Genomic DNA, 26,832 nt, shown 5'->3' on the forward strand with positions numbered 1-26,832 from the left:
CTTGTTACTCCTTATATAATTGTATGTAGTAGGGTTTGCATCTGAAAGGAAACTTTGTGTTCCCTTCAAGCTAGGTGAAGGGCGGCTTTCACACACAGTTTTCTCTCAGAAATGAGCATGTGGAGAGACGTTCGTTCATCTAGCACAAAGGAAACTGGTTGCTGAGGAACACTTACTCTGGTTTCTCAGTCTGTTTCATAGTGCAAGTATGATGTTCCTGCAATTTTCACTGTAAAACGATTTGGAGCTTGTAAGTCCACATACATATGTATGTACGGTGGTTTGATACTGAAAAGAAACTTTGTGTTCTAAGTAACCTAGGTGAAGGACGGCCTTCACATCCAGTTAACTCTTTGAAATAAGTATGTAGAGTGACGTTCATTCATCTAGCACAATTGGAACGCCTTACATGTGAAACTCTTACTCTGGTTTCTCAGTCTGTTTCCAAGTGCCCGTTTGAAGCTCCTGCAGTTTTCACTGTAAAACAGAATTTTAGCTTGTAACTCCCCATTTATATTTATGTATTGAAGTTTGGAACTGAAAGGGAACTTTGTGTTCCCAACAAGCTAAGTGTAGAATGGCTTTCACACTCACTTAACTCTTAGAAATGAGCATGTGGAGAATCGTTCGTTGATCTAGCCCAAAGGGAACGGGTTGCAGGAGAAACACTTACTCTCCTTTCTTAGTCTTTTTCCTTATTCCTGTTGGAAGTTCCTGCACTTTTCGCTGTAAACCCGAGTTGAAGCTTGTACCTCCCCATATATATGTATGTTGTGGGGTTTGCTATTGAAAAGAATCTTTGTTTCCCGACAAGCTAAGTCAAGGACGGCTTTCTCACGCACTTATGTCTCAGAACTGAACATGTGGAGAGACGTTTGTTCATCCAGCACAAAGGGAACGGGTTGCAGGAGGAACACTTTCTCTGGTTTCTCAGTGTTTTCTAGTTTCGGCTTGAAGTTCATGCATTTTTCCGTGTTAAACCGATTTGGAGCTAGTACTTCCCTGTATATATTTATGTCCTGTTGTTTCCCACTGAATAGAATCTCTGTATTTCTCATAAGCTCTGTGATTAACTGCTTTCACACACAGTTAACTCTCAGAATTTTTCTCATGAATTGACTTACATTCATCTGAAATAAATGAATGTGTTGCAATATTAACACTTATTTTGATTTCTCAGTATGTTTCTTAGTGCCCGTTAGAAATTTATTCCATTTGTTTTTAAACTGATTTGAAGCTTGTACCTCCCCTTATATATATTTGTAGATCAAAATCCACTGTGTGTTCCTAAGAAGCTTTGTTATTGTAGTTATTGTATTCTTTCATATATATTCATCTCTCAGATTTTAACATGTTCAGAGACTATTGGTCATGAAGCATTAGTGTAATGTGGAGCAATTTTAACGCTCTGAATTTTCAGTATGTTTCCTAGTGCCTGTTTCAATTTCGTTCTGTTTTCTCTGTAAAACATTATTTTAACGAGTGCCTCCCCCTATACATTTATGTAGTGTGTTTCCCCAATCTAAAGTTAACTTATGTTCCCAACAATCCAAATTATTGTCGTCTTTACGCTGATTCAGCTCTCAGAATTATTCATGTGGAGAGCCGTTCGTTCATCTTGCATTAAACGAGTGGGGACCAGTGGAAACAATCTAATTTCTCAGTATGTTTCCTTGTCCTTTTTGAAATTTATGTAATTTTCGCTGTAAAACCGAATTGTATCTAATCCTCCCCTTATATATATGTGTGTTTTGATTCCCCACACAAAAGAGGCTGTGTTTTCCTGACAAAATAGTGAATTGTTTGCTTTCACACACATTCAACTCTCAGTAATTAGCTGTGGAGAAACGTTCGTTAATCTAGCATAATAGAAATGGATTGCAGTAGAATGTCTTACTCTGCATTCTTGTATGGATTCTTAGTGCCTGTACAAAGTTCATATAATTTTCACTGTAAAACTGAGTTGCAATTAATACCTCCCCTTGTATATGTATGTGTTCTAGTTACCCACCCAAAAGAAACTGTGTCTTCCCAACAAGCTATGTTTTTGGCGGTATTCACACACATTCAACCCTTAGAATTCAGTATGTGTTGAGGCGTTCTTTTTTCCAGCATAAAAGGTAGAGTGAATTGTAATAAGACATCCTCTGATTTCTCTGTATGTTTTCAAGGGCCGGTTTCAATGTAAAAATTGTTTGCTCTGGAAAATACAATTGCTACGATTGCTTCCCCTTAGATATGTAAGTTGCTTAGTTCCTCTAGACCAGAAACTCTGGCTTTCCAAGAAGTTATGTGAAGGAAGTCTCCAACACACATACTGATGTCAGAGGTGACCATGTGGAGAGACGTTCTTTCATCCAGCATAAAATGTAGAGTGACATGTAGAAACACTTACTCTGATTTCTCAGCATGATTCTTAAAGCCGGTCTCAAGTAGAAGTGGTTTGTTTTGGAAAAGATTCCTGGAGTTTTTGCTGCCCCTTAGATATGCAACAAGCCTAATTCCCCGTGGCCAGAAACTCAGGGTTTCCAAAAACCTAAGTGAAGGAGGCTGCAACACAGATTCCGTTCCCAAAATGGTACATGTGGGGACTCATTCCTTTATGTAACGTAAACAGCAAGGCTACACCTCAAGCACATACCATGATTTCTCAGCATGTTTCCTAGAGTAGGTTTAAAGTTAAAAGCATTTTTCGCTCAAAAACCTTATTAGAGCTTGTTCCTTCTCTTATATTTATAGGTCAGGCAGTGCCCCTAACACCAAAATTCTGTGTTCCAACAGGGTTGGTGAAGGATGGTTTGCACACAAATTCAGTTTTCTCTCCTCCTCACTCTTCTGCTAAGGGAACCATGCAGGTTGTCTATTCTGGAAGCCAAGGAAATTTTTTTCATTTAGGATCAGCCTCGGAGATAAATGAGACTTACTTCTGCTTCTTTTCCCTGCTAGATTTCCTCTTGATGCATTTCCAGATCCTCAAGAGTGAGTTCCTGTAACCAAGAAATTATTTCAAAGAAAATGAACAGGTTTCCATAAGGCCACTAATTCTTTTATATTCTTGCTTTTTAATACCTCTTTTCCATCTCTTTATCTCCAGGTATCTTATTTGTATGTCCTTTGATTGGGGCTGAAGGCTAATCAGCAATAGTGTAGAAATTATTGCTTGATATTACTGATCTACTTTCTTTCCATGGATATTTGAATTATCATTGGATTTTAGGGAAGATAACTTCTTTTAAAAAATTCTGGTAAGTATCTTGTGGGTGATTATGAATCTCTTCATTAAGGATTATAAAGCTTAATTTCTGAATAAGTGATGCTCTCGTAGAGCTCAAATTTCCAAAGGTTTGAGTGCCACCACTCTCCCAAAGCCTTTCAAACTTTTTCTTGGGGGCACTCAGAACTGTGTGTGTGTGTGTGTGTGTCTTTCTGGACTTAGTTTAGCATGAAATGAGCAAAGGGAAGCACCCCTCTTTTTACACAAACAGCAGACGACTTTCACAAATATATAACTTTCAAAAATATATGAACTGTAATGTTGTAGAATTTTACAAGGTGCAGTGACCTTCAGGGCTGTCAACAATGGAGGTAGAACAGTTGGAGGGACAGCAGGTGCTCGTGCTCAGTGGCTGAAGTCACATAATATCCACGGCCACCTCTGGTTAATCTTATAGAGTTGGTGCTGTCTGCAGGCTTTCAGGGCTGTGCCCCCCTCCCCACCAAATATATATATTAGGAAAAGTGGTGAGCCTCAGTATGAGAAACAATAAAGAATTAGAAGGGGAAATTGAGTTTATTGTTTTTAAAAAGAAAAATTAGCATCCAGGTAGTTTAATATCAGCTCCTAATAGACTGATGTGATAACACAGACAAAGATGCATAAACACCTGTAAGATCATGGGGCAGGACTGGAGACTCTGAAGCAGCAATCACCACACACAACCTTCACTGCTGTCCTTGACAACCATATTGAATTACTTGATTTAAAAAAGACCATAGATGTTAAATGTCATCATTTTAGAAAGCAGTTTTTTGAAATCTTATATACTAATGTAACTGAATTGCATAAAGAAATGTTAAATGTGTGATAAAGTATCCAAAGAGGTAACGATTACTGAAAACACCACAAATTGAAGATGACCACAGGATAATGTGCATTTATATTTTAATGATCTGGAAGAATCAGCTCACCATTGTATTCAACACATCTAGTGATGATGTCAAATGTGGTTGTCCTTGGATACCTTTTTGTGAATGTTAGAATGAAGTCAGGGTCAATCACACAAGTTTAGTTTAAAAGCAAAAGGTGAAACAGACTTCTTTTCAAAAAGCTATTGTGTCTGGTTAGAAATCATCGAATCCATGGTTCAAGGGAAGAATAAAAACCTAGTGACCACATGACTGTTTCAGGAGCTGGTAGTAAAATGACAGTTGACAATTGTGTAAATTAGATATGATATTGATGTCCAACTGACCCAATGAGTTTTAGTCCATGTGCAAAAAATATATCAAGGAATAAATACTGATTTATGTTTTCTCAGCTCTGTTGCCCCCCTTCAAGCCTGCATTCTGATTGGGAAACTAAGAACTTCTACTGCAGGGAGGGGGATTTTCAAAAAGAGTGTCCCCCAACCGAGAAAATAAAGAAAAATTAGACGTACACTGTAGAGACACAGGGAGATCTCTTGAGCCAGATGACACTTACTGTGAATTAGTAGGAGGCGCAGCTTTTTGATGAGTTGGGTAACATATTGCTGCCTTTCTCAAGGTATTGCCCATGGCTCTTGAGAAGTGATGAAGTGGGGCCAAGGAATAAGCCTCCGAATGCCCTCTGCCATGGATGTTGTCTCTATTTTCCACTTTTAAACTTTAGCTTAGACAAGTTGCTGTGTCTTGCAAAGTGAGCTACAGACAGTAAGTGCGTCTTGAAGCACACGACTCTTTCCTCCTCACTGCAGCAGAGAACCTCTGCATTGGAGCATCCTGAGATGTCATCCGTCGTCATTTTTCATATTAGGAATCAGTAAGGATGCTATGTCCACGTGGATGAGGAGGGTAAGGTTTCAGTCTCTAAAGTGGTAATGATGGGTTGACATTTCCACTAAAAATGTCTCACATCAACAAATGCGTGTCTGTTCTGGACCAAGAAGAAACAAATGTTTCAAAAATAATAGCTTGAAAGGTCAGTGGGACAAGTCAGACATCTTCTTCATGTCTTCAAGTTCGGGTATCAAACATGGGTTTCCTATCCTGAGTGATACTGACAATTTGTCATGCTCTGTGCCTCATGTATACCGAAAACATTCCTAGATAAAATGTCTAGAAATTGTATCATTCTTGATATGTGTTAAACCGGGGGAGATGAAGGAATTAAAATTAGTCCCTAATATGCATTGATTTTTTTAAAGATATCAATTTTATAGAAACTTTTGAAGAATTAAAGTGACAGAAAATTGCAAAGCACCTTCTCCTTCTGGTAGAAAACTGTTCTGTTTTCCTTTTTTGATGAATGTGACATAGAACCAGTACTAATATTGTTTGTATTGCACTTAGGGTTTACAGAGTGATTCACAGCTATTCTCCTTTTTCATCTGTGCGATGACCTCTGGAAGATAAGATTTCCTAGTTATGCTTTTTAATGTCTATTTCTTAACTGTGTCTAAAAGCAGATTGATTGAGATCCATTTGCTCAATTTAGAAGGCTGGACTGATTAATTGTGTCAGAACATCCCAAGAGGCAGAGGAAAGGAAGAGACAGGGGTTCTACACGATGGAAGCTGTTCCTGAAATAATTTGACCAGCAGCCTTATCCATTTTTCCCATGGCTGGGAACAAAACACAACCCAAGACAAGGAAAACAGGGAGCCCATGTGACTCCAGCCTTGTCACGTAGAGTCACGGCTGTCCTCCTGTGCCTTGGAGAAGAGGATGCTTTGGGTCTCTGTTCTACAATCTCTGTTTTGCTTTTCCTCCACAGTGTCTTATTTTACTAGCATATGCAGAAACTTGACTTACATTTCATAGCATTAAAACAAAAATCAGGAACTCTTTATCATTTATTAACTATTTGGTAAATAGTTTTTGGTGAAACTTTAACTTTATTATTAGGACTTACCATGGCAATGTACAACAGCTACTTCCCCAGATAACAGCAGTGGCTTACACATGCTAAACTTGTATTTCCCTCTTACATAAAGAAGTCAAGCAATCGGTACCGCAGGGCTGGTTTGCATGAAGGCCCCAGGGTCAGAGAACCAGATGCCTGTTATTTTCAGCCCGTCAACTTGATGGCCCAAAGTGGCTGCCTGAGGGTCAACCATCAAGTCCAAATTCCAGGCAGCTGAGAGGAGGGAAGAAAGGTGCTACATTTCCCTTTTGGGATGGTTCTGTAAAGTCCCAGGTAGCTTTCCTGCTTTTATCTTGCTTTAGACAGAGGGCTGAGAGACAGCTTGCTATGAGGTAAGCTCAGCTGAGGACCAGCCATCTCCCTCGAGGGGAGGGGAGGGAGGGGGCGGGGAGGCACCTCTCATCCTGCACGTGGTGTAAGGCACCACGATGAGCCGCCAGGGGCCTCCGCAGTCCGTCCATTGCTTCGGGCTGCACTGAGCGGCTGGTAACGATTGAGATTTTCATGTAGAGCTGCTTGTATGCTGGAACAATTGCTCGGTTCATTTAAACTAGTTGCTACCAGAGCACGTTGGAGAACACATTTGTTCTCACCTTCTAGCCAGGGACCCTCCCGCCAGGTTTCTGTCCTGCTGTTCATTTCCACATTATTTTCCAAGACTTCTGGAGGAAATGTAAGCAGCCTGATGCTCAAATGCTTTTCTGTGTGACTCCCCCCTTGTTCTTTGAAGGAACAGCAAATTGCCAAGAGAACAGTGGACAAAATGCCAACCCCCCATTTAATTAAGGGTCTGAGATTTGGTGTTAGGAAATAGAAGAAATTTCCAGGAACACACTTAAGAAATATTATTTCTTTCAAATGTGATTTGGAACAGCAAAGGACAATATATTTTATAGCACAGCTTTTAAGACAAATGAATTGGCAGTAAGTTCCCATAATGAAATGTCCAACAATTCTTTATATTTCTCCTGGAATTTCCTTGGTTCTTGATGTAAATTTTTAAAAATTAATATCAGCTTTCTATTCTTTCTCTTCCTGTAGTTGTAGAATTAATGTGAAAATAGCTCATTGTCTCACTGATAAAGCCTCCTTGTCAGCCTTCTAGCTAAACAGCTTGTGTACGTTTTGGTGGCAGGTGTGCTAAATACTAGTTTCCAGGCACTTGAGCGATGCCCATCACACCAGCACTGCAGGAGCCTATTTCTCACCCACGACCAGGTGAGACCCTCCTTTCTTCCGCTGCCTCACCCAGGTCCCCATATTCTGATTCTTTCTCACGACTCATTTTCATATAGTTCAGCCCTGCACCAGCAGAGGAAGCCTTGGTTTCTCAAAGACCAGGAAATTAGTTCTAGGTTTTCTGTTATAGGACAGTGTATAAAATCAGGCAAATTGATATGTCTTTTGAGGTCTCAGGATCCCTGCATTTAAAACAAGAACTTGAGTTACAATACTATTCTCTTCCACTTTTGAAATTCTAAAGCTCCACACAATAGCTTTTTTAGTTGCTAAAATTTTTCTAGACTATATTTTTCAAAGTTTCACAAATATCTGTTAATTTATATTTAAAAATGTTATATTTAAGAAATGGAATAATTATTTACATTTAAATAGGAATTTAAATCAAGAAATGTTTGATACTGGATGTTTATTATGAGTTCAAGTATGTAAACTTGATTTCTGTGGTACTGTCGTTAAACTACAAAATTTGAGAGATGTTGGTTAAAGTTTATCTGGGGCAAAATGAGGACCAGAGTCCAGGTGACAGTATCTCAGAGAGCTCGGAGAAACTGCTCTGAAGATGAGGGGGAGCTCAGAATTATATAAGATTTCAGTGAAGAGGGACGTGCGGTCCAGTACACGTTTAGGCAGAGGCTGCTGCTAGTCAAGGAGCAGGTGTCTCTGTTAATGATTTTAGTGCTTTTCTAGATAGGAGGAGATGCAAGAATTTGGGCTCATAAAATTTCCTGAAAATGTCTAACTATCTGAAGACTTTTCTGCCCATTTTCCCAGAGCACAGAGCGCCCCATTCCTGATGTTCAGAGGGTGTTGGAGGCCAGCAATGCAGTGGCTCATGACTTAACCAAATCAGAGGCAGATGACAAGTGCCAATTTTTAGTTGACAATATGTATATATTGTAGGAAAAAATATTACTTTCCAGTCCTACCCGTGTTCTAGTTTTAGTTAGAGATCAACGAATTACTGTGTTAGGTCAGACGAGGGGGCGACGGAGTCGTCTCGTGAGCCGGCCGGTGCTCTATGTCAGCCTCCTTGATCACATTCAATTTCCTTTCTCTTCAAACAGCATGCTTCTGATTTTGTGAAGTTTGGAGCCTGTCCTGAGCACATGGGGTCTGGAGGTGGCCCTGATCCTGTGGTCTTTGTTTAATCTGTGAATAATGGTGTGAAACTTTATGTGCCCATGCTTCATCATAATTTCAAACTTAAAGGATTTAAATATGGGAGATGGATGCCAAGTTCTGGGAATAGATTTTCAGGATAACAGCCAGGATTGGTAAAAAGTAGGGAGAATGGATACAGCCTTCAAAAAAGTAATGCTATTTTACAATTTCTGGCAGATAAGTTAAAGTGCTTGTTGGGATTCTATCAGGAATGTTTAATTGGGAGACTTGTCTTCCATTTTCATGAAACAAAATAATTTTATTATTTGTTCAGTGCCTACTGTCTGGCAATGAGGTAGCCCATTTGCATATAGTTTTATCATTTAATCTCTACAGAGTCCTAGGAGAACACACGTGTCACAGGTGAGGGAACCAAGAACATCCAGGGTATGTGGCAGGAAGGCAGATGGGCTGGAGGGCTTACCCTCCTTCAGGCTGAGACAGAGACACCAAGGTTTATTGACAAGCATGTTGCTGAAGTGGTTTACTTAATACTTTCCTTCCTTCATGAAGTGGATCCCTTGAAATTGTTTATGTCTGGCTTATGTTCCCCTCTCTCCTCTGCCTCCAGACTTCTCATAAGTAGAATGAATTTGGCCTGAACATATTCAGTAAAACCAGAAAATATAAAATTAGCCCACACAAATGTCTGATTAGTCCTTGTAATTCAGTAATTCCTAAAACTCCTAGAAACACATGGAAGGTGTGTTACCTTTGGGACTGAGTGCATTTGAAGAGTGAGAAATGTAGTGTGATCTGGTAAAGGCACAGGCTCTATAGACAAAAGATCTGGGTTTGGATCCTAGCTCCACCAAGTACCGGAAACATGACCACCCATAGCCTCAGTTTCTTCATGTGTTGAATGGGCTGATGGAGCTCACTTCCAAGCCGTCAGGTCAAAATGAGATTGTACGAGTGACTCACAGGCAGAATGTTTGACATAGTGCTAGTTGCTCTTGCTGCTTTATAATGTCTTCTTAGGTAATTCCTTTGTCCATTGGCTTGTGAATACCTCCTCATTTGGTTTAAGAAAAATAGCATGCCTTCAGAATTTTAAAAAAAGGAATGAAGATATACTGATTAATGCTGGGTGTATTCTTATAGGTCATTTATTAAAAAAATAAGTAGAAGTTCTCTAAAGAGAATTTATTCAGTGTGCCTAGAATATGATTCAGTTAAATATGATTTTCCTTTAAATTCTTTTCAGAAATTTCCTGTGATATTTTTATTGAATACTAGTTGAAGTTTTCTGAGGAGGGGTTACATTCTAAAAAGTTTATTCTAATAACAATTGATACATTAAATTAATTATTCATATCCCTGGACAGCGTAAAGCCCTTTTTTTTAATATATATAATTTTTTGGGTTAGTTCTATGACATTTTATTGGGCAGAAGTATTTCCCATTTCCATTTTACATGCAGAGAAGATGAGTCATACGATACTCATTATACAAGAGCAGCAGAGGCTGATTAATTTGGGCAGAGGAGGAAAAGTGTGTGGAGAAAAAATTCTTGATTCTCAAACTGGACACATTCTGCGGTGCTGTGCAGCTGAAACGGTTTTGAATTTGTTTCAGGGTTTTCCTAGATTTCGGCCCATGTGCCTGGAAAGGTCTCTCAGGCAAACATGCTAATTTAAGAAGTTTGTCATTCTAAATGCTCTTAAGAGGATTAAACAAATTCCACAGCAAATAAATGAACATGTTTGGAAGGTTTTCCACCCTCATGCAATTTCCAGAAAACAGACATTATTCATTTGCTAAACCAAACACACAGGTATATAAATGAGCCTGACTCACATGACTGGACAGCACGGAGGGAGCCTCATCTATTGGCGTGACTTCTGCTGCAGGAACCACACCTGAAGGTTTAATTAGAATTTATTTCCAGCGAGTGCTGCTCCCGCCTTTTTCTCCCCAATGTAAGGAAGAGCCCTCCTTGCCTGGCCGTTAGTGTGCAGAGCCCGGTGGCTAACACACTCCCCTGATCATCAGGAGGGTGATGGAGCCAGTTTGCTTAGAAACGCTTAGCTACACTCGCAGCGGGGATCATCAGTCACTTCTGTGTGTTGACCTCCACGTGCAGGGGAGAAAATCGAGTTTTGCTGGCGACAAACGCTAATTGACCACCAGTTGTTTCAGAGGGACTGTGATGTTGAAAACTGGAGTCCCTTTCATTTTTATATGTTGGATGCAGACAAACTGCACGGCGACACCCCCACTGTAAGTACACCCACCAGGGAGGGGGGCGGAATTTGGATCTGCACGTATTCAGATCCTGGCACTGGTCAGCTTACTGTGTTCTCGCTGGGTTTGGGAGACTGTTTCCGTAGTGATTGATTTGGTTTCCAATAAATTTGCACAGCCGTCTCCTTCAGTCGAGTTCTGATGAGTTCAGTTGGGAGGGGCATGTGAAATTGGGGCAGGCAGAGAGGTGCAATGAAGACTAGACACCATCTGGTTTCCTCTCATTTTTTATGGGCCCAAATGGTTGTCTTCTTTTCTTTTCCCCTCAATCCACCCCTTCATGTCAGGGAGTCGTCTTCAAGAATAACTTCCTAAAATATAAAGTAATGAAGAAGGCAGTGTGTCTCTTTGGTTGATTTCGTTTGACTTGGGTTCATTATTAAAGCTTTTCTGGTGAGGATTTTATGAGCTCTTAAATGCTGGAAGAGCAGCACAACCATGGAGAGAAAGTCAGAGAAACGAGTCAGCGGCCCCTGTGAGGTCTGGGGGACGAGGGCAGGAAGTGGTGCAGAGGCAGCACCGTGGCCTCCCCTGCAGCCCTGAGGGCAACGTGCGCATGTAAAGCCAGCGTCTCTTGTCACCATGTGTTCTAACAGGACTCCCACTAAAAGAATGCGTGGAGATTTGGGGAGGCCTTACCCTTTACCCTCTTGTCAAACATCTTTAATGCTGACTGTATTTATTCAAGATGACACAGAGATCACCTGCAGAGCTTGAGGGAGCGGTGCTTGCTTCCTGTCTTGCCTGCCCCAGGCTCACTCATCAGACAGCTGATTCTTGCAGGCACTGCAGTGCCCGTGGGGGGAGATTTGCTCCTGGGGGTGTCTGCTCCTGTGGTGGGAGCTCTGCTCCTCGGGCAGCTGGGCACGGGAGTGCTCACATTGGAGCCGGTCGCAACAGCGCTGATCCCTCTCCACGTGATGAGCCCTTTGTGTAAGTAGTAGAGGTGGGATCCAGAGTCTTCCTGTGTCTACAGAGTTCTCCAGCAAAGCCAACTTGGAGGAAAGAAAGAAAATGCCTACTGTTTCAAGACTGTGTCCTAAGGGTTTAAAGCTCACTGTGGCACACACGTGAGATCTCATCCAGTAAACACTCTGGGGTCTTGACTCAGACTTGTCATGAATCTGGCATTCTCATAATGTTATTTCTCTTATAATATGTCTAAGCAATCATTTTTGTGTGATGGTTATATGTGCATAAATGTCCTGAAGAAACTGTTGTTGATGGAAATGTGGGCATCAGTGATACCACAAGGGCTGGTGGCCCTGGGGGCTGTCCGAGCCCCACACCATTTGTTACCAGCAGTCTTTCAGATTGCATCTTATTCCAGAGTTCACCGGGGCTCCCAACTCTCACTATGTGTCTTGAGAGGATATTTGTTCAGGGGGGAGGGGACAGGATGCTTCCAAGTCTCGGTTCTGGGGTTCCCTGTCTAAAGGTGGCACTGGCACAAATCCTTTATTCATGGAGTAATGAAGCCCCCCAGTCTCGTGGCTAATTGGGCCTCCCTGTCCTTCTTCATGAGACGAGCCGGAAGGTTTGGGTTAGGCCCCCAAACCTGTTTATGGTGAGCTTTCAGCCCTATCACACAACCTGGGTTGTCTCGTTTCAGTAACATGACTTTGATTTTTGCAGGTAGGTGTGACTCCTGGACAGTGCCTGGGACTTCAAGGTTTCCCCTACAGTAGGAACACTGAAGAAATTTCAACCCATAAGGTGTGTTTGGGGGCCTCGAGGACAAGTAGGGAACCACAGACAGATATCTGGGTGGGTGGTGATCAGGCCTGAGTCTTGGAAGGACAGAGATTCCATTACTGTTGTAACAGTGAACTTAAGGGAGGAATTCGGGAAGGTCTGATGCATTTGAGATTAAAAGTATTATCTGGCTTTTATTGTTAGCAGTAGTGGTGTTTAACCCTTAGACCCATTCCCGCTTTTTATAAGAAATATTTTGTAACCTTTCTTTTTTGGTGCCCGGAATTGAACATCATACAAAGTGTAACCTAAGTATAAATATGATAAACAAATAGACAGGTAGATGGAAAGATGCGGTACCTCAATTCTTATATTATGGGGTATTTTATATTTATGCTAATTAGTGACCTCTCAGGACAAAAGGCACATACAAAGAGAGTCACTTCTAATAAACTATTTTTCCAAGCCTTACCTAACTGGGAAACAAGTGGCTTCACAATGTTAGAGCACCTCCCAGATCCTCGGGGAAATCTCCTTGTCACAGTTACACTTGCTGATGGTGTCCTGTGCCAAGTGCAAGCACATGCAGTTCGGAAGCTGCCCAGAGGCCGATTCCGGGGATTCCTTCTCCGTCGCAGCTCTGAGGGAGCCTTGCCTTTCCTGACCACAACCACAGAGGCGATTTTAAGTCTCTGAAAACTGCCATACCAGTGTATATCACAACCCCCACAAGATATGTTGAATAAAGTAGGAAAATTTAAGTGCCTCCTTTAAAATAGAAATAAGATATAAAATAAATCATGATTTAAAAAATTCTAGTGCCCGAATTAGTGCTACATTACACTGGATGCATTATTAGGTTAGACAACTTCATTACTGCTTTCCAATACCACATCTTCTAGTTAGATTTTATTTATCTGTTTTTTCCCTAAAGAAAAAAATCATATGAATCATTCTTGTGTCAGAGGTGATGAGCAGAGAGCAAGTGCAAAACCAGAAATCGTGATGCTGGTCAGTCTAATATCAGCTCCGTCACTGCACAGATCATGTTAACTCATTTTACTGCACTTTTTGGAATTACCTTCTCACTTGGAAAAACCTCTGTGTCAGTTAGATTTGTTAGTAAAACAATTCTTTTTCTTACTTAGTGCATCAGTGATGTTTTCAAGATGATAAAAAATTTGCCCATGGCATTTAAACAGTTGCTTGTTCTCGTAATTCATGGCTCACGGTCTCGTACTTGTCACAACTGGAGAACTGTTTTCTGTGTGCAAATTCTCATTGCTTTGGGGACACAGGGACATGTGTCCTTACTGGATGGAGTATGATAGTAGTTGTTTGCATTCTCTCCCTAAATCTGGAGTCCTGTGTTATGATTCCTGTTAACTTACAAAATATGAATATTGTTATTTACCTAAATAGCTAACTTCGCACCAGTGATGCATATCAAATTGGTCCAACTAGGAATTCCAATATTAAGTGAGATAGTAATTTCACAACCCACTCTTCCAAAAATTTGGATTGATGGTTCAATTATACCAGGGACATTACCTGTTTTAATTGAATCAATTATTGCTTTCTTCAATAAAAGTTTCCATTCCATCTGCTCTTTTGGTTTATTGTTCTTCAGTGTTTTGTTTGCTTTCTTTCCCAAATATATATGATTTTGGCTTTTGTCATTGAAAATCCTTGGTGGTTTTGCTACCTCATGCTGGAGAGGAAGCCTTGTGACTGTTTTATAGTCACTGGTTTCATGGTTGTATGAGTGCTTAATGTCACCTTGCAGGGGTGTACAGACCTAATGAAGTGTGTACATAAAAGGCTTAGTCTACACTGAGTGCAGGGTTAGTGTGAGCAGCTCATGTCATCAGTAACATAGTTAATCCATTACAATCATCCTCTGTTAATCAGTGTTATCCTTCTAACGTCTCCAGGAGAGGAAATGTAGTATTCTAAATGCAAATCTTTGCCACTCTTTTAGTCAATTCAACACCTTTAAAGCTTTCCGTAATAGGACTGTGTGCCTGCTATCCCTACTTCTGCTCCTCCTGACCCAGGACGCGGTCTCCACGGCTGATGATCCACGAGACACTGGATTCATGGTCCCATGGCTCTGTGTGTTCTGGGACATCTGGGGACTTCAGCACTGTTTTAGGTTCTTTGGGTCCCACCTCTTCATAGCATTGCTGAGATGAGATCTGTGGTTTCACCCTCATTCTTGAGTGTACGGTGCATTTTTCCTAGAACCAACACACGCCACCGTGGCAACACTGCTTTGACCATGTGCTGGGACAGCGAATGCTTGTCAGTTCTCGGGTTTAAATTTTCTGTTCTAATTTCTAAAATGGGGTATATTGACAGACACTCTCCATGTAAACAGAAGCTCTGTGGGGTTTTCAGCAACTTCTAAGAGCATAAATATTCCTGAAGCAGCTAAACTTCTTCCTAACAAGTGAGGAGCAAGCAGGCAAGTCCTGGGTGACTGTGGCAGCCAAGCTGTGCAGCCCAGGCTGCTCACTGAGGAGCAAGGAAAAAATCTTAAAAACCTACTTCCATGCTGTCTTTCACAGAATCTCAGAAATGTAAGGTTTAATATCTAAAGAGGGGTGATTTTTTAAATAAATTTTTTATTTTTTTCCTTTTTCAGTTTTATTAGGTAGAATTATTACAGTTCAACTTCACATACACATATTACATGTAAATACATGTATAGAGTATACTGCATTTTTTAGTTTACATATATGTACTAATTACTCTTTCTAAGAACAGATTAGAAATTTAGATTTTTAAAATTACAGTTACCAGAGGAATAAGGATATTTACAAAAGAATAATAAACAGAATATGGTAATCCAATCACAAAGGACAGTCTGATGTGCTTACATATAATAAAGAAATCAAAATATTTAGTTCATTTGTGGTCTTATTATTGCTATTAATTTTAGATTCCCCATAAATGAAGTCATATGGCATTTTTCTTTCTCTTTCAACCCCAGTTCACTTAGAATGATGGTCTTCAGGTCCATCCATGTTGCTGCAAATGGCATCTTTTATGGCTGAGTAGTATTCCATTGTATATACGTATCAGCTCCTCTTTATCCAGTCATGTGCTGATGGACATTTCTGTTGTTTACATGTTCCTTGTTCTATGTCCCTTCTGGCAACAATTACGGATTTTAAATATTTTCTACCTTAAAATCCTTCCTGAAAGAGATGTGGTAACTGGAATCAAAAACAGTTACAACACAGGGTGGTGTGTGATGGGCCCTGGGGGCTTGGTAGAAAGGTTGGCAGTAAGGATTTCAGATTCTTATCAAATGATTCCACCTCTTGTAGCCCTGCTGACTGCCTCTCTCATGGCCTGCCCTACAAGTCTGACCAGTCCCTTCTATGAATCCTACTGTATTGTGCACAAATTTGTCCAAATGGTGTCATCCAGCAGGGACCTTAAGTGAGGCACCCAAGCTCCTGTGTTAGTGTCTTCCATCAGCCCTTAAACTTCCTTGGGAGCCAGGACTGTCTCATTGCCTCAAGGATCCCTAATGCCTAGTGAGATGCCTGATACAGCTGGTACTTAACGAGCACATCGGTCAAATGGAAAAACCTGATTAAAGAAAAGGCCCTCATTTTTCAGACATGCCTACCTGAGTACATAGGGTAAAATGACATGTCTTCTTGGATTTGCTGTCAAATACCTCAACAAAGGACAAATAAAAGAACAAAGGTCTGAATAAAGGAAATATGGAAAAGTTTGTGAATTCCTTAATCTGGGTGATGGGCTTACTCTACTATACTTACTGATGTATACTTAAGTTAGTTTATAATTTTACTGTCATTAGCAGAATAGCAAGTATTAATACTTATTAATTGAAATCCTTGGAACTGACCAAACTTACCCCACACAAAATCCTTAATATCGAAGTAGTCTGTCTTACAGAAATCTTTTCCCACAAAGACAGGAAAAAAGGGAAAGGCAGATCCGTGCAGTATTTCCACATTGTCAAAAGACCAAAGGCCGACACAAAAGAAGAGATTGCAGAAAAGATAAAGAGGCTAAAATCAATGTCCGGAAAACCTAGCTAAGAATCCTAAATGGCCGAACTTCACTAATCTCAGCACTGCCGCATCAAGAATGGAGCAAATAGCACCTAGTGGATTTTATTTTTAATAAATAAATAATGATCCAGTTCCTACCACAGGCAATTATAATAAGACTGAGTATAAATTCTACCAACAAATAGTGTACAAATCATAATTTCTACTTGATTCAAACTGCTTCTTCTATAAAATTTGAATCTTTTTATTCTTAAGACAGATTTGTGGCATATTACCTAGTGATAAAATTTTCAACTGGCTTGTAATAAAAAAGTTCACCATAGTGAGAGTGTATTACATCAACTATTCCTTTTTGGGAAACCCATGTGCCTTGTCACTCTCTTTCATAAGATTTTCTGTGGAAAATTCAATCCTTCATTCAGGAAAAGGCTGAGCAATATATCTCATGGAAAACCGTCATAAACTGCAACACAAGAAAATGAAAATGACAGCGAGCAGCCCGAGAAGCTGGCAGACACACACAGTGCACTGCTGTGTTCCCGCCTCGACTTTCTGTAACCAGCAGGGAAAATTTCCACTTAAAGAAATAGACATAAGCACTTTTCAGGACCTGAGCACACAATTTTCATTTCAGGGTTTAATGGGCTTTCATTTAATTCTATGAGAAATGTATAAAACAACAGAACAACAGCTGAGATAGGGTTTAAAGTAACTTTTATGTTTTAGTGAAAATAAAGCCAACTGATAGTTATCATTTTTACTTTATTTGATCTCACTCTCTTACTTTACCTCCCCAACCTCCTCCACAAAATGATGGTGAACATCCCCTCCTGGTTCAGAAGGCGAAGTAGAAAGTAGCAATCACATGGAGGTGAGCTTTGGTGTTTTATTTTTCAAAACAAACAAGTTTCATTCATGTGATTTAATAATTAAAATCAGAAACAAAGTCTACTCAATAAATGGCAGCCAACACATGTCGTTATAGCTGCTCATCAGGTTTGGCCCCACGTTACACACTTTTACATGGACATGTGCCTTGTGCTTTCATGGGAAACGGTGAGTGGGGACAGGGCCTCTGCTCTCACAGGGCACACAGCCTGGTGGGGGAGGCGGTGTTCAATCATTGCCCTTTTTTTAATATACTTACAAATTATGGGAAATGCTATTTAAAAAGAACAAAATGAGTCAATGAAAGTGAAAAGGACAGTATATAGGCTGAGGGAAGACAGGGAACCTATGAAGAGCTGACTCTTCACTGAGACCCAAAGGACAACTCTGGTGCTACAGGTGAAGGGCAGGGACACACTGATAAAGGGCTGACATCCAGAATATACAAAATTTCTTTAAACTCAACAAGAAGGATGAATAACCTGATTAAAAAATGACCAAAATGCCTGAACACACACCTCATCAAAGAAATCTAGGTGCCAAAGAAGTCTATGGAAAGATGCTCCACAGCATCTGTCATCAAGGGGATGCAGACTGAAACAGCGAGGTATCACTGCACACCTGTCAGAACTGCCAAAACGCAGAACACTGACAGCACCAAATGCTGGTGAGGCTGTGGAGCAACAGGAATTCTCATACATTGTTGGTGAGAATGTAAAATATCCCAGATACTTTGGAAGACGGTCTGGCAATATTTTACAAAATTAAACGTACTCCTAACATATGATCCGGCAACTGTGCTCCTTGGTGTTTACTCGACGAAATGGAAACTTATGTCCACACACAAATCTGCATACAGATGTCAATAGCAGCTTTATTCATAATCACCAGAACTCAGAAGCAACTAAGCTGTTCTTCAGTAGGTGAATGGATAAACTGTGGTCCATGCAGAAAATGGACTATTTTTGGGTGCTAAAATGAAATGAGTTATCAAGGCATGGAAAGACACGGAGGAACCTTATATGCATATTACTAATTGAAAGAAGCCAATCTGGGAAGGTACTGCAAATGTCTGATTGCAACTGTATGGTGTTCTGGGAAAGGGAAAACCACAGAGACTAAAAGATCAGTGGCTGTCAGAGGCTAGAGGGGAAGGAGCAATGAATGAGGTGCAGCACGGAGCATTTTAAGGTCACTAAGACAGACGACTCTGTATGATGCTGTGATGGTGGATACATGTCATTGCACATCTGTCCAAACCCACAGAGTGCGCACCACCAAGTGTAAATCCGAGTATCAAGTATGGGCTCTGGGTGATGATGACTTGTCAGTGTAGGTTCAACCATTGTCACAAATGCACGCTCTGTTGCAGGTGTCAATAGTGAGGAGGCTGTGGGGACAAACTACAGTTCATACACCCTATCCAGCCCCAGCCACTGCTGTTAATAAAGCTCTGTGGGTGTGTGGACTGTCCGGCTGCTCTGGCGTCTGAACAGCAGAGCTGAGCAGCTGCACCAGAGATCAGGAGGTTTTCAGACCCTGAAATATTTACTCCCAAGCCCTTGACAGAAAAAGTCTGCTGAGCCCTGTTCTAAACAAATCAAAATTCACCCTGATGAGACAGGACAGCAGGGCCCAAACCAGGCATGGTTAATGGAACTGAAGCAATGTTTTAGTTCCAACACATTTGCTGAAGTCCTGCAAGTCCAGCGACAGACTGTAGCCAGGAAGCGTCTGCAGAAGTAGTCGGTAGCAGGCCTTCCCGCCAGGCTCTGGGATGCCGGGGGCCGCGTGCCGCACGGGGGCCACCCGCTTGAAGGAGGCGGACTTGCAGTGGAAGCCGATCAACTCATAGAGCTCGGAGAGGAGACTGCACTGCTGAATTCCCTCCTCGGAACGCTGAAGCACAGGGAGAAAAGCAACAAGCATCTGAACGAAACACGTAAGTGAAAAAACACCCGTAAAAATGGCTTTCCCTTAAAACAGAGACCCGATGACACAGGAAGGAAGAGGAAGGCTGACTCAGTGCACTGACGGGACCGGATGCAGAAAAGCAGGGAAGCAGCACTGTGCAGACACTCCAGACCCCCTCCGTGTCCCACCTCTCCGCGTTCCGCCTGTCCTTTTACTAGAAAGGCCCGTATTCCCTGAAATAGAGGAATCTGCTACCTAAACATGGGACACTGAGAAGGGAAAGAGGAAAAGGAAAGAAAAGAAAAGGAACAACAGTTCATCTAGACCCTAGGGTTTGGGCGGGACTTTCACCAAACACACAACCTCTCAAAGCACAGAGCGCACAGTGAGAAGCTGACAGTGTGACTGCGACTTCTTCTCCTTAAGCACCAGCTACCTGCCAGCACACGCTGCGCCCGTTACTGAATCATTATAATCATCTCAGAAACTATTACTACCCCGGCTCACAGGCAAGGAATCTGAAACTCAGGGAGGAATTATTATCATCCTGGACAATGTCCCACAGCCCAGAATTGTCAGAGCCTCTGGCAGACCATGGACTAAAATGCTACTCATCACCACGGGCCCTGAGCCCCAGGCTGAGGCCACGTCAGGTCTACACGGGCCCAGAGCACGAGGCTGTGGGACAGGGAATGCTCCCAATCGAAGTGCCAGGCCAAGACCCTCAGGAAGCTATCTAATGAAACCAAATCCCCAAACTCATTTCCAACCCACTGCTCTGTCCGAGAGGACTGCTCAGCACATCTGTGCTGTCACCTGTGCACAGGCTGAGCAAGGGGCCCAGACAGGGACATGGCGTCCCAGTGGAAGTGGCTCGGAGAGCGCTTCTTCACAGGACAGACTCTCCCGGCTTCCAACGCTAACTCTTCATTCCATTTCCAACTGGAAAGGAAGTTTAGACTTGCTTTCCTCTCCAGAAACAAAGAGAGTGTTAACATCAGCGGGAAACTCAAGACTGAGGAAGAGTCTCCAGGCCATTTGGAAGGATAGGCCGGGGAGGGAACAGAGACAGGGATCAGAAAGACCCGTGTTCCAGTCCAAAGTCTGCACGTCACTCGCTTTGACAGTTTCCTTTTTAATACAGGTGATAAAGTCTAATTATGACTGTTGGGAAAACTAAATGAAATAACGTATTCCACTAGCATAGGTGTAAAATCCTCCATGAGTGTTCCAGAAATGGACGTGATCGTGGTTAGTTACTGTCTGCCAAGTCTTGTGTTCTAAGCTCACATCACCCAACCAGAGATGTGCCAGAGAATGCCTTACCAGCCAGCAGCCTTCTCCAACTTGGAAACTCACAGTGTCCGAAGAGCAGGCAGTGGTGGATGATTTGGGGCACTCTGGAGGTAACACTCCAATGATGACTTTAAAAAGCAGGGGAGAATTTAGGGGACCATACAGTTCAAATACTGAAAACTCAATCCATGTCTACAAATATTCATCTCTAGCCATGATGATTCAGAGAGGAAATACACATTCAAACGTACATCATTTTCCCACATAAGTGCATCAAAACAATTTGGAAAGAATGTAACTTTCTTCTCTAGATCACACAGTGGGGATTACAAGGTTTGTACTGACAGCCCTACTTGTAAGTCATCTGCAAACGTAACTGAGTCCACTACCAGTCATCATCATTCGAAGAGAAGGATGGAAAAGAGCAAAGCCAAGCTAATACTCTCCAATCTTTTGTTTGGTTACGATGTCACAGAGGAGACGGACAGCTTAATAAGGAACCACTCTGCCGTGATCACGGAGCCTGGGAGAGGGATGGGCGGCAAGATGTATGATGCACCAGTAGCTGTGCCCGTGCTTCTAGGCAGGTACCAAGACTCACCTCGACAAGATATCAAATGTTTATGCCCACGTCCTCATCACCTGACATGTATTAAAGAGAAATGAAAACATATAAAAGGCCAATACCCTTGGTTGGTACACCGTCCAAAGAGCAAAGTCACAGTTTGACAACTGGCCATCACGGTTCCCTGGGATTCATTCTTGGAGAACCTTAAAAGCCACTCCTCTGTCCTCAAGAAGTGCTGCCTACTTGTCCTATCTTTGGCTCAGGGATACAGCACGTTCACGTGGAATTTAATGTCTGCACAGATTTGACTGTCTTTCTCCAGGTTCACTTGTCCATTCTGAAGAGGCCTGAGTTAAGTCCATCTTCCATAAGATCAATTCCCTCCAGTGACAGCTCAACGAGCCTGCAATTACAAGCCAACTGAACAGGACTGTCCTCAGCTAAAAATATCACCCACACTTCACTGCTTTCATAATCTCCTCTCCTGGCTAATTGCAATAGACCAACAACACCCTCCACCAAGTTCCCCAACTATGTCAAATAGAAAGTAAGGTCCATAAAAGAGGAGACAACTCCAAAGTCACCTCTGAATTCCTAGCATATAATAATGTCAATAAATAGAACTATGATTATTGCTTCTTTCCTTTAAAACCTTTCTGGTTATTTAAGTGAGACTATGGAAGGGAGGTATTTGGGTCCAGTATCTTGATATAGAAGACTCTGGAGGCCTTTTTCGGAATGGCTGTCCACTGAATCTTCAAAACACAACTTCTCTTTCCGGGAGGAGCTGAGATTTTCTACCAGGAGTTTGTGGCCACTCTCATGCCATAACAGCTTTAAACTAAATCCTTACTTTTTATATGTTATTTTTTCCCTCTTCGAAAAAAATTGACTTTCCTTATTTCCTTGCCTTGAGGAATGTATTTTTTCTTTTATTTCAAATTCACCCTTTTGTAAAGCAGGATTCTCAGGATGTACTTGGCCTTACATAAGAACAGCCATCCAACACCCAGTGTGAGAGGCCTCGGGCTCACCTCCTGCCCTCCTGCCAGGGCAACTGAATCTCAGTTCAGGAGCCAACCTGCACCCCAGGGCTTCTAAGGCACACATATCTCCCAGAATCCCTACTTTCTGGTTTGTCTTGGCTTCTGAGGATTTCCCCTCATTTTCTTGACAATTAGCATTGCAGCTTGAAAGATGAAGAAGGAAGGTTTTATTTCTTAATCTGCATTTTAAGGAACTTATGTAATGAAGGTTTTCACGAGTTTTTAGAACCCTCCATCGCCGAGACAGAAAACATACTAGATATTTTCTAAATTTATCTATCATGTGCATCTTTTCTTTGCTTTTGTTTTCTTAACTGCTAACAGACATTTTTTAATTAAAAAATAAATTAAGGCCGCAAGTAGGATAGAAAATTGAAGGGGCAAACAAAATTAAAGGGCAAAGACAGAAAAATGATAAGTAATCTACAAATAGAATACATACACTATGGATCAGATCAGCAATTCTCAGTAACAGCTATTTGAAACCTGACCATGAGGTAAAACGTCTCTCCTGTCAGGAGATGGCCAACAGAAAATAGAATTAAGCCAACAAACTAAAATTCTAAGTCTGGCGAGGTATAGAAGTCTACCAGCTAAATGTGTCCTCTTCTGGAAAAGAGGGAGAATCACCAGCTCTTTTCTGTGGAGCCTGAGCCCAGGGAAGGGCGGTGAAGTGAGCTCTGTAAGTTCCCAATTAGCAAAGTGAGTGATGAATAAAGAGACGTGAGCTTTGATGACAGAGATGACACTACTATTCACTTGTCCTGTCAAGTATGACTTCATGCTCAGTGATCAATACCTGGGCGTCCTCAGGGATTGAGATTATAGGAAAATGCACAGCCCGGGCCCAGACCTCCTCTGTGAGCTCGTGACACTGCACTTACATATCTCAAGGGTACCTCCAACTCCACCTGTAAAGAACTGACTTCACGGTTCTCCTCCAATAGCCGTCCTGCCCAGGGCCCCTGGTCTGGGGGCAAGATCTCCCTGCCTCTCCCAGCTTAGGCCCATCACTCACAGATGTGACTGGACCCCTCTTTCAGGGCCCATATATCCTCAGTCACCAAGTCCCACCACCCACACCTGACCTACCAGGTACTCACTGCCACTCACTCAGCACTGACTCTGTGCTGCGGACCACACTGCACACTGTGCACACGTTATCTCACTGGATTTCCACAGCAGTCCTGGGAAGTCGGTACATCATTGCTTCAATTGATTAGGTAAATTGTTTCACTTCCTTGAGTGAGTCATCCAAAGTGTCACGGTTACTGAGCTACAAACCTGGGACTGAAAATCACTTGAAAACTGAACACTGCTACACCTCGCAGCCACCGTACTCTGACTCATAACATCATCTCCTGCCGAGCCTTCTAAATGTTTCTAAGCATTCTACAAGACAAAAGTGACCTACGAGAGCACCCCACTCCCCTACATAAAATCTGTCAATGACGGTCCACTGCCCTTAGGAGAATGCCCCACTGGGCCTGAGCATAGCCCAACGGCCCGGCATCCGCGTTCCCTGCTCAGCCACGCCACCTCACCCACCACGTAGTTCTACATGTGCCGTGTGCAGACAGGGATGCTGATTCCGTTCAACCCGGGGCTCGTCTCACTCAAACAATGATCACCCTCTTCAGTGGTCACCCTCTTCAATGCTGACTCTCAGAAAAATGTTTTCTCAGGATGAATCAATATCTTTTTCTTTACAACTTTCCATCATTGATAATGAGCTCCCCACAAAAGAGAGAAGACTTAATCCTCAGTCTCCTTATCTGTAAAGTGCAAATAACAAGGAACTATGAGAGGTTTTAAGAGAAATAATTTTCATGTGAGGCTGTGGGACAATTCCCAACATACAGTAAGCACTCAATATGTGCTTTCTTAATATTAATAAAAATAGATTCCATTCTAGCAACCTTCAATCAATGCTTTATGGCTCTGTCCATAAGACCACCAACAAACTGTTGGGCGAACCGCTTTGAGCAGATCAGCATAAGCGTACTGGGAGAGGTAAACGCTGACTCCATTTACAGCTGCAGCCAACCAGCAATACGGGGCGGGGGCAGTTTGCTCAAACTCTTACATGTTGCTTGAGCATTTAGTTGTAGCTATTGAATAAAGACAGGTATTATTTAGTCAAAGCTCCTGAAACATAAATCTTCAAAGATTGATGCAAATTAGGTTTCAAGTACAACACACACACTAGAAATTATTTGAAAATTTTACTCTTAGATCCTCTGCACATCAAAAGGGCATGTTCTAAATGTATCTGACTAAATACACTGAAAGGATTAATTAAAAGTAATTAAGATGAACCATCCTGAATAATCTCAGTATCATCTGCACAAAGCCCCACCCAAGGGTCTCATTTCTCACTTCCACATAGGTGTTCAGGCAGCTTAACCTAGGTCTTGGTTTCTTATAACACAGGGATAGGAAGAATTGTGGATAGATTTATGTAGCAAATACACACCAAGGGTATTTTCTGTGTAGGAATCCTAGAAATAAATAAATTGATATATAGTCCCACCCTTAGGAAGCTCAGCCTTTCCATTTACATCAGCATTAAAAATAAAATGAGAGATACATTTAACAAAATTTTACAAGATTTGTACATTGAAAATTTTGAAGTATCACCAAAAAATATTTAAAAGATCTACATAAATGGAAGGCATCCCATGTTCATGGAATGGTAGACAATATTGTCAAAAATGTTAAGACTCCCCAAAGTGATCTACAAATTTAATGGAATCTCTATCAAAATTCCAGCTGACTTCTTTCTAAAAATTGAAAAATTGATCCCAAAATTCATATGGAAATGCAAGGCGCCCAGGTCAGCCAAAACTATCTTGAAAAAGAAGAGCAAAGTTGGAGGACTCACTCAAAGGTTACTACAAATCTATAGTACTCAAGTCATTATGGTACTGGCATAAGTTTGGATGCATAAATCAATGAGACTCAATAAAAAATCCAGGGGGAAAACTTACATTTACAGTCAGTTTTCCACAAATTTGCCAACAACACTCCATTGAAAGAATAGTCTATTCAACAAATGGTGCAGATACACCTGGGTATCTGCAGGCAAAATAATGAATCTGGAATCTGGACCCCTGTATTTTATATAACAAATAAATATTAATTCAAAATGGATCACAGACAGAAACGTAAAAACTAAATGTATAAATTTTCTAAAAGAAGACATAGTATAAATTTTTGTGGTCGTAGTATAGGCTATGGCTTCCTGGATACAATACCAAGGGCACAAGTAATTAAAAAAAAAAGCAGATAAAATTGACTTCATCAAAATTAAAACCATTTGTTACAAAGGACATAATCAAGAAAGTGAAATGAAAGAGGAAGGGGGTAGCTCAAGTGATAGAGTGCGTTCTAGACAAAAATAAGAACAAAGAAAAAATCTAATTACCTCCCCTATAAAGAAATTGTTTTAATGTTTAAAAAAATTACAGTGAAACGACAGTCTGCAGAATAGGAGAAAAATTTTGCAAAGCATATATCTAATAATAGGCTAGTATCCGGGATATAAAACAAATGCTTACAACTGAGCAATACAAAGAAAATCGACCCAATTTTTAAATTTGCCAAGGATTTAAATAGATACACAATTGGCCAATAAGCATATGAAAAGATGCTCAGCATCAATAGCGAAATCTAAATCAAAATGAGATCTCATTTTACACACACTAGGATGGTTATAATCAAATCTTGGACAATAACAAGTGTCGGTCAGGAGGCAGAGAAATGGGAACCCTCAATACACAGCCGTTGGAAAGCGGCAATGGTGCAGCTTCTTTGGAAAAGCCTGGTGTTTCCTCAAAAGATTAGAGTTATATGGCTCAGCAATTCCACTCCTACATATAGAGTCATCCCTCAGTATCCTCGGGGGGTTGCTTTCAGGAACACCCCACCCTGGATACCATAATCCAAGGATGTTCGAGTCCCTTTACAATCAGCCATCTGGATCCATGAAGAGGAAACTACAGAAGTGGCGGGCCAACTGTACAGCCAACAGAATGAAAACATATTCTCGCAAAATCTTTCACATCAATATTCATAGCAGTATCATTCAGAGTAGCCAAAAGTTACTAACAATATCCATCCATCAATGAACGGATAAACAAAATTACCAAGAATAGGCCCACAAACTTTTGGTCATTGAATCTTTGCCAAAGGAGGTGAGAACATACAATGGAGTAAAGGCAGTCTCTTCAGCAAATGGTGTAGGGAAAACTGAACAGCTGCATGTTAATCAATGAAGTTAGACTACTCCCTCACAGCATACACAAATATGAATTCAAAATGGATAAAGACTTAAACATGTAGACAAGAGACTATAAAACTTTTAGAAGAAAACATAGGCAAACATGTGACATATATCTCAGCAATGTTTTCCTAGAGCAGTCTACTCAAGCAATAGAAATACAAGCAAAAATATACAAGTGGGATCTAATTAAACATACAAGCTTTTGCACAGCTAAGGAAACAGTAAGCAAAACTAAAAGACAACCTATGGAATGGGAGAAAATATTTGCAATAAATGAAACTGACAAGGGCTTAATTTCCAGAATATGTAAA

At 41.3% G+C, this 26,832-nt stretch overlaps 1 protein-coding gene and 1 long non-coding RNA gene across 3 annotated transcripts in view; one reads left to right on the plus strand and one right to left on the minus strand.

Annotated features, from left to right (window-relative positions):
* Positions 1 to 26,832, plus strand: part of LOC140694009 (uncharacterized) — a 331,154-nt gene that overhangs the window by 99,185 nt on the left and 205,137 nt on the right. The window lies entirely within an intron of this gene.
* The window catches only part of LOC140693996 (trafficking protein particle complex subunit 9-like), a 60,219-nt gene continuing 52,185 nt past the window's right edge, over positions 18,799 to 26,832 (minus strand). For both annotated transcript variants that reach the window (XM_072957504.1, XM_072957503.1), the window contains exon 3: positions 18,799 to 19,311. In XM_072957504.1, the coding sequence (XP_072813605.1) occupies positions 19,063 to 19,311 (249 nt within the window). In that variant the 3' untranslated portion in view covers positions 18,799 to 19,062. The remainder of the gene's footprint in view (positions 19,312 to 26,832) is intronic.

Source organism: Vicugna pacos, unplaced genomic scaffold, assembly GCF_048564905.1.
Source record: "Vicugna pacos unplaced genomic scaffold, VicPac4 scaffold_20, whole genome shotgun sequence".
Classification (NCBI taxonomy): Eukaryota; Metazoa; Chordata; class Mammalia; order Artiodactyla; family Camelidae; genus Vicugna; species Vicugna pacos.